This window comes from Sorex araneus, chromosome 6 (assembly GCF_027595985.1).
Source record: "Sorex araneus isolate mSorAra2 chromosome 6, mSorAra2.pri, whole genome shotgun sequence".
NCBI classification, from domain to species: domain Eukaryota; kingdom Metazoa; phylum Chordata; class Mammalia; order Eulipotyphla; family Soricidae; genus Sorex; species Sorex araneus.
This window is the reverse complement of record NC_073307.1, coordinates 88,951,535-88,963,789: the sequence shown is the minus strand read 5'-3', so window position 1 is coordinate 88,963,789 and position 12,255 is coordinate 88,951,535. Positions and strand designations below refer to the sequence as shown.

The 12,255-nt window shown below is 60.4% G+C and overlaps 1 protein-coding gene across 1 annotated transcript in view; it reads right to left on the bottom strand.

Moving 5' to 3' along the window:
- Window positions 1-241: 241 nt before the first annotated feature.
- Window positions 242-12,255, bottom strand: part of CLSTN3 (calsyntenin 3) — a 31,409-nt gene continuing 19,395 nt past the window's right edge. Inside the window, 6 exon segments of the mRNA XM_055141408.1 lie at window positions 242-1,140; window positions 1,361-1,563; window positions 7,622-7,757; window positions 7,840-7,985; window positions 8,676-8,846; window positions 9,054-9,280. Of these exon segments, the coding sequence (XP_054997383.1) occupies window positions 1,003-1,140; window positions 1,361-1,563; window positions 7,622-7,757; window positions 7,840-7,985; window positions 8,676-8,846; window positions 9,054-9,280 (1,021 nt within the window). The 3' untranslated portion in view covers window positions 242-1,002.

Sequence of the window (12,255 nt, the reverse complement as noted above, 5' to 3'; positions counted from 1 at the left end):
GAGAGGGGCGTGGCCACTGTCTCTGCTGAGGTGTGTTCCAAGGGGCACGGACCACCAGCCCACAAACCCAGGGCTTCACTGCGTCCCGGGAGAGTTTCTCCTTTTCCCAGGGGTGCAGAGGGAAGACGGCCAGGGAAGACTCCGGGGGACATCCCACCCTGCCCCGCCCACCACAGCCCTGCTCAGACCCCCGCAGGGGACCCCGGAACCCCGGCACCCACACAGGAACCGCTTCCAAAGCTCTTTTCCGATGGTTTTATTTCAAAACCCTGGGGTATGTTCCCCTCCCGCCCCGCCCCCCACACCACTACCTGTGCCCTCCCTGGGACGTGACGATGTCTCTCTCTCTCTCACACGCACACGCGCACACACACATACACGCACGGCTGTGAGCTATGCCCACGCCAGCATGAAAAAATATACATTATATATACTACACCGGGGCCCCGCCCGCTCCCACCCCCACGCGGCGTCAGGGGGGAAAGGACCTCGGGGGAGGGGGGTTGGGGGGGACGGAGGGACAGCCAAGGCAGGGAAGTGGGCGCGAGGCAGGAGCAGGGATCCCCGGAGTGAAGTGGAAAGAGGGGCGAGGGGGGGTCAGGGAGAAGCGGGGGCGGGCCACGGGGTGGGGGGCGGAGAGAGGCGTGGGCGCTGGTCACATGACCACGGAGGGAAGGTCAGCGCTGCGGCCTCCTTCAGCCCACTCTTGGCCCCTCCTGCCCCTGCTACTGACCCCCATGGAGTGACTGTGTGGCTAGTGGGGTCGGCGGGGTGCTAAGGGGTGACTGCCGGGGCGGGGGGCCAGAGGCAGTGAGTCTCGCCCCCCGCCCCCGGGCCCGGGGCTAGGGTGGCTGGTGGGGGATGGGGGAGCCCCCTGGGGTTCACACGTGACCACAGGACTCATCCCCAAGACCTCCCCAGCCGGGCCCCCGTCTCTCTTTGGGGGGGGGGGGCGTCTCTCGGTCCCTCTATCCAGGAAGGGCAGGGAAGGTGGGGGCGGGTTTAGTAACGGTGAGGGGGGGTCTCGATGATGCGTCTCTCGTCGCTGCTGGGGGAGTCGGCTGCCTCCGAGTCGCTGCTGTCCTCGTCCTCCTGCTGGGGCCCCGCTGCCCTGGCGCAAGCCTGCCGGCCCTGATACGACTGAGGCACAGGAGGGGGGAGGGGCTTGGCCGTCCTGTCACCCCAGGCCCCCTCGGCTGCTTTCCACCTCCCAACGGCGCCCACCGCAGCCTTCCTCCTTCCCTCCTTCCCTCCTTCCTCCCCCTCCCTCTCTCCCCTCCCCTCCTCCCCAAGCTCATTCTAGAACCTTCCACCGCCAGGCCCGCTGCTCCCCACCGCCCCCCCCCCGGGGGTCACGCACCTCCATGGGGTTGACGATAATGGTCAGAGCAGAGTCATCCCAGAAGAGGTCGGGGTCCTTGGGGTCGCTGGCGGCCCCCGGGGGCCCGGCACTGCCCGCCACGCGGCGGTGAAGGGAGTGAATGCGCACCAGGCCCAGGACCACCATAAGCACCAGGAAGCCGACGCACACCACGATGATGAGGGTGGCCGCGCTGGGGACCACTGCGGGGGGCGGGAGGCAGCGGTGAGGGCTGGGGGTGCGGCAGAAGGGCCCCCCGAAGCAGAGAGAGGAGAGGGACAGATGGGCCTGGTCTCCGGCCCCGAAGTCGGGGAGGGGGGCAGGGGAGGGCGGCCTCAGCCGGGGAAGGGGTCCAGCCCCAGGTTCCCGGGACTGAGGCCAGGACGGCCTCCGCCTGCATCTCCCCAGGCACCCGCGGCCGGAGGAGGAAGGAGGTGCCCACGCAGAGGGGCGGCTGCACGGCTGCCCGGCTGCCCGGCGGCCCTCGAGCGCACAGCTGGAGGGAGATGGCAGCTCTGCACGGAGGCGCCAGCCCTGCTCTCCCAGGACACGGAGCGCGCCTGCCTGTCTCCGTATTTCTATTCCCACCCCGGGGAAGCCCGAGTTCTCTCTCACACATGGACCTGCTTCTCCCTTTCTCTCCCCTCACATCTTTTTTTTTGGAGGGGGTCACACCCAGCGATGCTCAGGGGTTACTCCTGGCTTTGCACTCAGGAATTACTCCTGGCAGTGCTCGGAGGACCCTGTGGGATGCTGGAAATCGAACCCGGGTCGGCCGCGTGCAAGGCAAACGCCCTCCCTGCTGTGCTATTGCTCCGGCCCCCCTCCCCTCACATCTTCCTAAATACATCCTAATAAAAATGACCTTGCTTCACCAAAACATAAAACGCTTGGCATATAGGGGGCTGGAGAGAGAGAGGGAGGGAGAGAGAGAGAGAGAAAGAGAGAGAGAGAGAGAAAGAGAGAGAGAGAGAGAGAAAGAGAGAAAAAAAAAAGAGGAGACCGGCAGGGAGTTTGCCTTGCACGCAGCTGGCCTGGGTTCGATCCCTGGCCCTGCCAGGAGTGATCCCTGAGCACAGAGCCAGGAGTTAGCCCTGAGCATCACCAGGTGTGGCCCAAGCTCCCCCACCCACACATCACAAACTTGGCATTCTGGAGCCTTCCGTTGTTCGGCTTTGCTCTCTTTTGTTTCATTTTGAGTCTGGGAGCCACACTCTGGCAGAAGGTTCCAGAGCTCTGTGCTGGTGCCAGGGTGGACCAGGGATCAGCTGCGTGCAAGGCAAGTGTCTTCACCCTGTGCTATGTGTTCTGATCCTGCAGCCCTGGTTCTGATCCCTGGCACAGAGAAAGAAGAAAGAAAGAAAGAAAGAAAGAAAGAAAGAAAGAAAGAAAGAAAGAAAGAAAGAAAGAAAGAAAGAAAGAAAGAAAGAAAGAAAGAAAGAAAGAAAGAAAGAAGAAAGAAAGAGAAAGCAGGGTGTCTGCCTGGCAGGGCTGCGGGAAGGAGGTGCCGCCCACAGTGGGAGGCCAGCACCCCACTCAGGGAACCGCCCCTCACTCACCCCAGGGACTGATCCTGCTTCCGCTCAGCGACCTCCTCCTCCTCCTCCCGGGCGCGGGGCTCTCGGGGGGCTTCAGGGCCTTCTGCGCTTCCACGCTCTCCCGCTGAGGTCCGCCCACCTCCCCCTGGACCCTGGCGGGCGCCGGGCTGGGCACCCTCACTTTGATGCCCAGGTTGAGGGGCGCGTGCACCCGCAGGGGCAGCGAGATGAGGAAGGGCGCGTGCACGCGCACGTGGACCTTGGAGCTGATGGCCGCGAAGCAGACGTGCGCGCACAGGGACAGGCCCAGGAAGAGCGTGTGGACGCCCAGCTGGACCAAGGTGGCCACGCCCTGCACCCCCGCCAGGCCGCTGCCCGCGCGCACCCCGGCGCGCATCAGCCAGCGCGCCGCCTGCTCGCCGCGCTCCAGCACCCAGAGGCGGCCCAGGCTGTCCAGCAGGAGGCCGGAGAGCCGGACGGGCGCCAGCACCCAGCCCTGGGTCAGCTGCGCCGCGCAGGCCGCCGCCTGCAGGAGCCCGTAGACCCCGTAGACCCGGGCGCACTGCGCCGCCCACTGCGCCGCCCGGCCCAGCATCCTGGCGCCCAGCAAGAGCGCGCGGCCCGGCAGGAGCAGGAGGAAGAGCAGGGCCCAGAGCCACAGGGCCAGCAGGTGCCCGCAGGCGGCCCCCAGGCGCAGCCCCAGGCTCAGCGCCCGCCCGGGCAGCTGGGCCACGGCGCCCAGCATGAGGGCACCCAGCTCAGGCGCGCGCGCGTTTCTGTGTTTGTGTGTGTGTGTGTGTGTGTACGTGTGTGTGCGTGTGCGCCCCCAGTGGCTCACACCCCTGTACCCTTCCCTCCCAATCTCTCTCCCTCCTTCCCTCTTTCTCTCTCCCTCTCCTTCTCTCTCCCTCTCTCCCTCCCTCTCTCTCTCCTTCTCTTTCCCTCTCTCCCTCCCTCTCTCTTTCTCTCCTTCTCTCCCTCCTTCCCCCTCTTCTCTTCTCCCCCTCTCCCTCCTTCTCTCCCCCTCCTACTCTCTCTCCCCTTCCTACTCTCTCCCCCTCCTTCTCTCTCTCCCCCTCCTACTCTCTTTCCCCCTCCTTCCCTCTCTCCCCCCTCCTTCTCTCTCTCTCCCTCCTTCCCTCCCTCTCCCCCTCCCCCCCTCACCACACACACACACACATCTAGGTCTCCCAGGCCCCAAAATTTACCCACAGCCCCTAAAACTCACATGTCAGAGCAGAGCGGAGACCCCCAGCCAAGCGCACCCGCAAAGCACCGGCAGCTGAGCCGTGACCCCAGGCCCCTAGGCTCGCAGGCACCCAGCCGCTGCCACCCGGCGCCCAGGTGCGGGGAGAGTGCCGGCCTGAGCAGGCACCCGGGGCCACATACCTCCCAGGGCCGCCCTTCGTGGCTCTCTCCCAAGTGGGTCCCCGGCGTGACCCGACCCATAGCCCACTTGGGGCCACTCCTCAGTGGACACCGCGCCGCTGTTGCTCAAGGGCCTGGGGCCAGGGGCAGGAGGCGGGCAGGCGGGAACAAGGCGGCCTTTCTGCCCGTCTGCAGGAAGCAGTCCCTTCCTGCGGCGTGCCAGGGGGCAAGACCCAGCAGAGGGCCACAGAGCCCGGGGAAAGGGGGGACTTGCTCTAGGGGCGATGCCAAGTCAAACCTGCCTCGTGTGCATCGACCCTCTGGGGTCTCACCTCAGTGACCCCCAAACCCAGAGCACACACCAGCCGGACCTGCATGTAGCTCCCAGCAGACAGACGGCAGCGGCCCCTGGGTCCTGGGGGAGCCATCAGGCCCCCGGTGTGGGGGTGGCAGCTTTAGATGAGCCACTGCCCCAAATCCAATTGTCTGAAGCCATTGCGACACTATCTGAGTCATTTGATCTAAGTCATTAACTCCGGCCTCGAAGGACTTCATGGCAGGGCAAGGGGAAGGGACAGGAGGTTATGCCCGGGGTCAGGCACGCCCGGCACTTCCTGGGGATTCTGAGGCCCGGGCTGACGGCCCCAGTCCCCGACCAGGAGCCCCCAAAGAAGCTGCTCGGGGCTCTCCCGCCCTCTGACACACCGGCCGCCCCTGCCACACACTTGCCTGAGGAACCGGCGGCCCGGGCTAGGAGGGTGTGGCCCGGGCACTGTGTCGCCTCTCTGGGGACCCCTCTGGGAGCTGACCTTAACCCCTGACTCCATCACCTCTTCATTCCCCACCGCCCCGGCCCCGAGGCCGACATTCTTGTCCTCTCTGCTCCCCACTCTGTTTCTTTTGTTTGTATGTTTGTTTGGGGAGGGGGGTCACACCCAGCGATGCTCAGGGGTTACTCCTGGCTCTGCACTCAGGAATTACTCCTGGCAGTGCTCAGGGGGAGGAGGGGGGACTCTATGGGATAGCCGGGTGGGCCGCATGCAAGGCAAACGCCCTCCTCGTTGTGCTAATGCTCCAGCCACGGCCACTCACACATGTCTACGGCAAAAGACGTCGGCACACTGCGTTCAACCGCGGCCAGTGAAGGGTGCTTCAGACCCACTCCTCACCCCCACTTCCACTACTCGATTGTTCAAAGTCACTCACGCAAAGCACTCTGCCTTTGGGTGGGGTGGTGGCTGGGTGACGCCCTGCAGTGCTCGGGGCTGGGGTTAGAACCTGGACGGGCTGCGTGCAGGGCAAGCGCCCTACCCACTGGACTATCTCTCCGGCCCCTGTGGGCTTTCAAAGGCCTCTGCAGCTGCCCTTGGAGAGAACCAGGCCGAGGGGAGCTGGTCTCGGTCCAGGAGACAAGAGCAATGGAATACTATGGGAGACAAGGGGAGCAGGCTGAACCCCAGCAGCCCAGGGGGGCCGGCCTCAGTCCGAGGGACCCAAGTCACCCTAAAGCTCTGAGAGTCTGGAGTCCTGCTGCCAGGATTCAGCAGCACTTTCTAGCTGTGTGATCTTGGAAGAAGCACTCAACCTCTCTGGGCCTCTATTTCCTTGCTGTTGGAGGGACTGTTCTAGCATCGTCACCGGTTGGGAAATGTGGGAAGTGCCGTCTGTCTGCATTCTCAGGTGAGGGCTCACCGAGCAGGAACTCCTGGGCTCTTGTTCTGTTTTTGTTGTTGTTGTTGTTTTGGGCCACACCTGGCAGTGCTCAGGGCTTACTTCTTGCTCTACGCTCAGGAATCACTCCTGGCAGTGCTCCAGGGAACATTCAGGATGCCAGGGGTAGAACCCGGGTCTGTGGCACGCAAGGCAAGTGGTACTCTACCGTCTGTACTCTCTCCAGCCCCCGGGGACACCTTCTTCTGGATCCCGCTAGGAACCGCCTTTCTAGCCTTCGAGACATCTTCTGAGGTTTGCCAAAAGGGGCCACGGGGCTGGAGCAATAGCACAGCGGGGAGGGCGTTTGGTTTGTCCTGCACACCGGTAACTGGGGTTCGAACCCCAGCATCCTGTACGGTCCCCCGAGCACCATCAGAAGTAATTCCTGGGGCTGGAGCAATAGCACAGCAGATAGGGCATTTGCCTTGCACGTGGCCAACCAGGGTTCATATGGTCCCCTGAGCATCGCCAGGAGTAATTCCTGAGTGCAAAGCCAGGAGGTAACCCCTGTGCATTGCCAGGTGTGACCAAAAAGCAAAAAAAATAAAACGAAGTAATTCCTGAATGCAGAGCCAGGAGTCACCCCTGAGCATCGCCGGGTGTGACCCAAAAAAGGAAAAAAAAAAGTGGCCCTTTGAGGGCGGGAGGGAGGCTGGTAGTTTGGGGTTGGGTGGGGGAACGCCCCAAACACAGACAGTCCCATAAACTAAGAGCGTCTCAGTTTAGTCAACGAGACCTTCCGGGAAGATGCAGTCAACTGTGACAGAAGGGGAGACGGACATTGGGTCAGACCCAACTGGGCCAAAAGCAAGCCACGGCCAGAGAGTAAACAAATAAATGCATTTGGAGGCTGGGAAGACAGGACAGGGGGGAGGGCGCCTGCCCTGCACGCCACTGTCGAGTGAGACCCCCAGCGCCATATAAGGATCCTTGAGTGAGCCCAGGGCAAGCCCCGAGCACTGACAGGTGTGGCTCCAAAACAAAAAACAAAAAAGCATTTCCCAACTGGTAAAGGGCCAGAGCCAGGACATGAGATGACTCTAAAGGTCAGTGGGAGGAGCGAATGTTCCTTCCAGAACAGTCTTACGGCTTACAGACTCGAACAGCCACACGGACTTGTGTCTGCCCCGTGATCCCTCCTGATTGTGCTTTAGGAGTGCTGGTACGTAGTAGGTGCTTAGTAAACACTTGCTTCGGGGGAGGCCTGGCTGCAGGGCCCATTTGTGATTGGTGGGTGAGGGCAGCAGGAACATTGGGGACATGCACACAGGCATACACACGCACACATATGCACACACATGTACACACGCATGCATGCACACATATGCATGCACACATGCACATAGGCATGCATGCACACCCACATCCATGCATGCACACACATGTGCACGCACACCCGCACACTCACATACACATTCACACACACACACTCACACTCACACTAGTGGCCACCGGAGTGACCTCGGGCTCTGGTCCTTAACAAAGCAGGAACAGAACGATTCAGGAGGGCAAAGATAGGGTCACAGAAGTCGGGTGCCCGAGGGTGCAGGGCACCCCAATAGAGGAGGAAGAGGAGGACACGGGAGCCCAGCCCGCCCCACCGTGTTCCCCCTCGCCCACTGCCCCATCCAGCCCCACGTACTGGAGTTCCGGTGCGAGCTGGCCAGGCTGTGTCCAGCCATCTCCGGGGGCGGCTGGTGGCCGCGGTGCAGGAACTGCTGGGAGTTGAGCACGTGGCTGGGGTGCGCGACGCGGTTCACGCTGTGCAGCACGTTGACCTGGGCAGAGAGGCCACAGGTTGCGCCCCCCGTCCCCGCGCCCCGGTCCCGCCCAGCCGCGCCCGCCCTGGTGCCCCCGCACCTCCACCAGGAACTCGTTGCTGGAGTAGCGCCCGTTCATCTCCGAGCAGGACAGACGCAGCTTCCGCGCGTACAGGGCGGCCCCGGGCCGCAGCCGGTAGCGCACCTGGCGCAGGATCTCCTCGTACACCGTGATGCTCTCCACGCCTGCGGGCGGGGGGGCAGGGGCAGCGGGTGGGCCAGGACCCCCCCCTCTCGGGCGGCCCCGCCCAACCCCGCACCCGCAGGCAGAGAGCCCCGATGGGAGCCTAGATCGGGCCCTCCGCCCACTCCGAACGGGTCCCTGCGAGGACAGATTTTCTTTTCCTCTCCCTGGTGCGTTGGGGCTACACCTGGCGGTGCTCAGCGCTGACTCCTGGCTCTGCGTTCAGGGATCACTCCTGGCAGTGCTCAGGGAGCCTCTGGGGAGGCCGGGATCGAACCCAAGTCTCCCACGTGCCAGACAACAAGCGCTGTGTATTTCTCCGGCACTCAAGCTGGCTTCCTTTTTTTTTTTCCTTTCGGGTCACACCCGGCCATGCACAGGGGTTACTCCTGGCTCATGCACTCAGGAATTACTCCTGGCTGTACTCAGGGGACCCTATGGGATGCTGGGAATGGAACCCGGGTCGGCCGCGTGCAAGGCAAATGCCCTCCCCGCCAGATCTGCCTGCTGCTCCTAACAATGAACGCTCCATTGGGGAGGTGGAGGAAGAGATGGGGCTGGCATGGGGGGAGGGGGGCTGAGGCCACCAGCCCTCCCCCCACCACCACCCAGCGGGGAGGCCCCGGCTGCATTTCCCGACGGGGGGGGGGGGGGGGGGGGGGGGGGGCGGGGGAGTGGTGGTGTCCGCTGACCGGAGATGGTGAGGTAAGCTGAGGTGTTGGTGAGCTCCAGCCCCCGCTGCTGCCAGGACGCCGCGTCCAGGAGAAGACCCTCCCACTCGGGGTCCAGGTCGTCCCCCACCAGGGAGATCTCACAGCCATCCAGGTTGTGCACGATCTCGTCCGACATGCGGGTGTCCGTCACTGGGCGAGGGGAGGGGAGAGTCGGGTCAGGCAGCCGAGACCCTTGACCCCCCCCCCACACACACACACATCACCTCAGGGTCCACCGGCCTCCTGGACACTGAGGGTCCAGTGGCACCAGAGCAGGAGGAGGAAGCGGCTCTCAACCCCCGCACACCCCCCTAACACACCCCTTCTCCGGACCCCCAGCTCTCTTCCCCTCCTCACCTGTGCCCTGCCAACTCTCGTCCTTTTTGGCCTCCACTTGATGAGAAATGGAGCACGTGATCTGAAGATCGGGGTACAGGGGGACCCCCTCGGGTGCCTCAAAGTCCGCGGCTGGGCGGGCGAAGTGTGCCGTGCCACTCAGCAGGATCTGGGGGGCGTCCGGCTGAAGGACCACCACGTAGCCCTCCACCTCGGGGATGGAGACGCAGGACTCTTCGCTGAAACACCTGGGGGCGGGAGGGGGGGGGACAGGAGGCAGCTGGTGACCCCAACACCCCCACCCCCCTAGAGCCCGCTTCATCTCCCTGGGGCTCTACCTGGACACTAACCCCCATCCCGGGTCAGGCAAGGTGAAGGGGGGAAGAGAAACTATCTCTCGGCACTGGCCCCCAGAAGAAAGCTGAAGGGGAGCCTTCTTTTCAGGGAGAGAAGGTTGGGAGAAAGAGAACAGGGAGGAAGGCCCTTGCCTTGCACACGGACAACCCGGGTTCAATCCAGGTTATGGTCCCCTGAACCCTGCCGGGAGTGATCCCTGAACACAGAGCCCGGAGTAAGCCCTGAGCACATCCAAGTGTGACCCAAACTACAAAGAGCAAAGGAAAAAAAAAGGAAAGAAAAGAAAAGAAAAGAAAGGAAAAGGAAAGAAAAGAAAGGAAAGGAAAAGAAAAGGAAAGAAAAGAGAAAAGAAAAGAAAGGAAAAGGAAAGAAAAGAAAGGAAAGGAAAAGAAAAGAAAAGAAAAGAGAAAAGAAAAGAGAAAAGGAAAGAGAAAAGAAAAGAAAAGAAAAGAAAAGGGGGGGCTGGAGAGATAGCACAGCGGGTAGGGCGTTTGCCTTGCACGCGGCCGACCCGGGTTCAAATCCCAGCATCCCATATGGTCCCCTGAGCACGGCCAGGGGTAGTTCCTGAGTGCAGAGCCAGGAGTAACCCCTGTGCATCGCCAGGTGTGACCCAAAAAGCAAATAAATAAATAAATAAATAAAGTCGTCAATAATATTTAAAAAAAAAAAAAGAAAAAAAAAAAAGAAAAGAAAAGGGGCCGGAGCGATAGCATGGTGGGTAGGGCATTTGCTTTGCATGCGACCGACCCGGGTTCGATCCCCAGCATCCCATCCATATGGTCCCCCAAGCACTGCCAGGAGCAATTCCTGAGTGCAAAGCCAGGAGTAACCCCTGAGCATCGCTGGGTGTGACCCAAAAAGCAAAAAAAAAAAAGAAAGAAAAAGAACAGAAAAGAAAAGAAGCAGAACTCAGTTATCAGTGCTCGGCCTGAGAAAGGAGCATCCATTAAACAGCATTTACTCAGACCTGTATATACACACCAGATGTTTGTAATATGGTCAGTAACCTATCTGGGGTCAGCATGCTGAGGGGAACATCCAGCCCCGTGAGCGGACACCGAGCCAAGTGTCCCCAGCCTCTCTTCCCTGCGTTCCCTCCCAGGTCAGAGACGCACGTCGGCAGGACGCGCCATTGTCATCAGAACATCATGAGCTGCTCTCTGCACCCGGGAGCCTGGCAGATCTGGGTGCCAGGGCCAGCTCTGGCTGGAGGACTCAGCCCCGCCTGGGCACAGCTGGCCCCATCCTGCACCCATCCACTACACAACTATCCGGGCTGTTGGCGGGCAGAACGTTTTACCCTGTGTTGTTTAATGTCTATCTCTAAGAATGAAAGGGGGAGCCATGAGCCATCAGACACTGCTTCTGACGCCACACAAATGCCACCTGAGGGCACTGCCATGAGCAGCAGGGATAAATCTCAAAAAGAAAAAAAACTCGGGGCTGGAGCCATAGCACAGCGGGGAGGGCATTTGCCTTGCATGTGGCCGACCCGGGTTTGATTCCCAGCATCCCATAGGGTCCCCTGAGCACCGCTAGGGGTAATTCCTGAGTGCAGAGCCAGGAGTGACCCCTGTGCATCGCCGGGTGTGACAAAGAAAGAAAGAAAGAAAGAAAGAAAGAAAGAAAGAAAGAAAGAAAGAAAGAAAGAAAGAAAGAAAGAAAGAAAGAAAGAAAGAAAGAAAGAAAGAAAGAACTCAAAGAGTACGTCAGGCTTTTGCCTGGTATGCGTCCAACCTGGGTTCGATCCCTGACACTCAATATGGTCCCCCGAATCCAAGTCTGAGTCCGCCAGGAGTGATCCCTGAGCACAGAGTCAGAAGTAAACCCTGAGCCTGGCCGGGTGTGGGAGAAAAAACAAACTCAGAAATACTTGGAAGTTGGGGCTGGAGTGATAGCACAGTGTGGAGGGCGTTTGCCTTGCACGTGGCCAACCCAGGTTCGATTCCCAGCATCCCATATGGTCCCCTGAGCACCGCCAGGAGTAACTCCTGAGTGCAGAGCTGGGAGTAACCCCTGTGCATTGCCGGGTGTGACCAAAAAAAAAAAATACTTGGAAGCACAGGGGGCTGGAGCAATAGCACAGTGGGGAGGGCATTTGCCTTGCATGCAGCTGACCCGGGTTCGAATCCCTAGCATCTTATATGGGTCCCCTGAGTACCGCCAGGAGTAATTCCTGAGTGTATAAGCCAGGAGTAACCCCTGTGCATCGCCAGGTGTGACCCAAAAAGAAAAAAGAAACTTGGAAGCATATTCCTATTCGATAGTTCCAAAGGTAGAATTAGAAACATACTGTCCATGTTCAACACCAGAAGTGATTTCGACTGATTCATACCAGAGGCGTGAAACACTAGAGTGTATTTTCCCAGACACCCTGGAGTCACATATTGGGAGGGTTACTCAACAGCAGAAAACACTAAAATAAGAATTCCTTAGGAAAATTTTACAGGCCATAAAAGTCACTGTAAAGTCCCTGGAGAAGTGTTCTTCCTCGAGCTGCATGTTCACATCTATAGCAGTAGGTTGTTTGGCTGGCAGGTGGAAATTTTAAGCTCTCGTTATATCACTGTCTTCTCAACTCTGCCCCCCAAATGCCAGCAGCCATGAGAAGCCACGGTTGTTAGTAGAACTTTTAGGCTTTCCCAGAATCCTCTAAGTCCTGAATGCCTTGAGTTATTTGACTTAACCTTCCATCAGTGCTGGAATCAGGGTAAGAAGCTAAAGAGGGGCCGGATCGATAGTACAGCGGGGAGGGTGTTTGCCTTGCAAGCAGCCAACCCAGGTTCGATTCCCAGCATCCCATATGGTTCACTGAGCACCACCGGGAGTAATTTGTGAGTGCATGAGCCAAGGAAGAACCCCT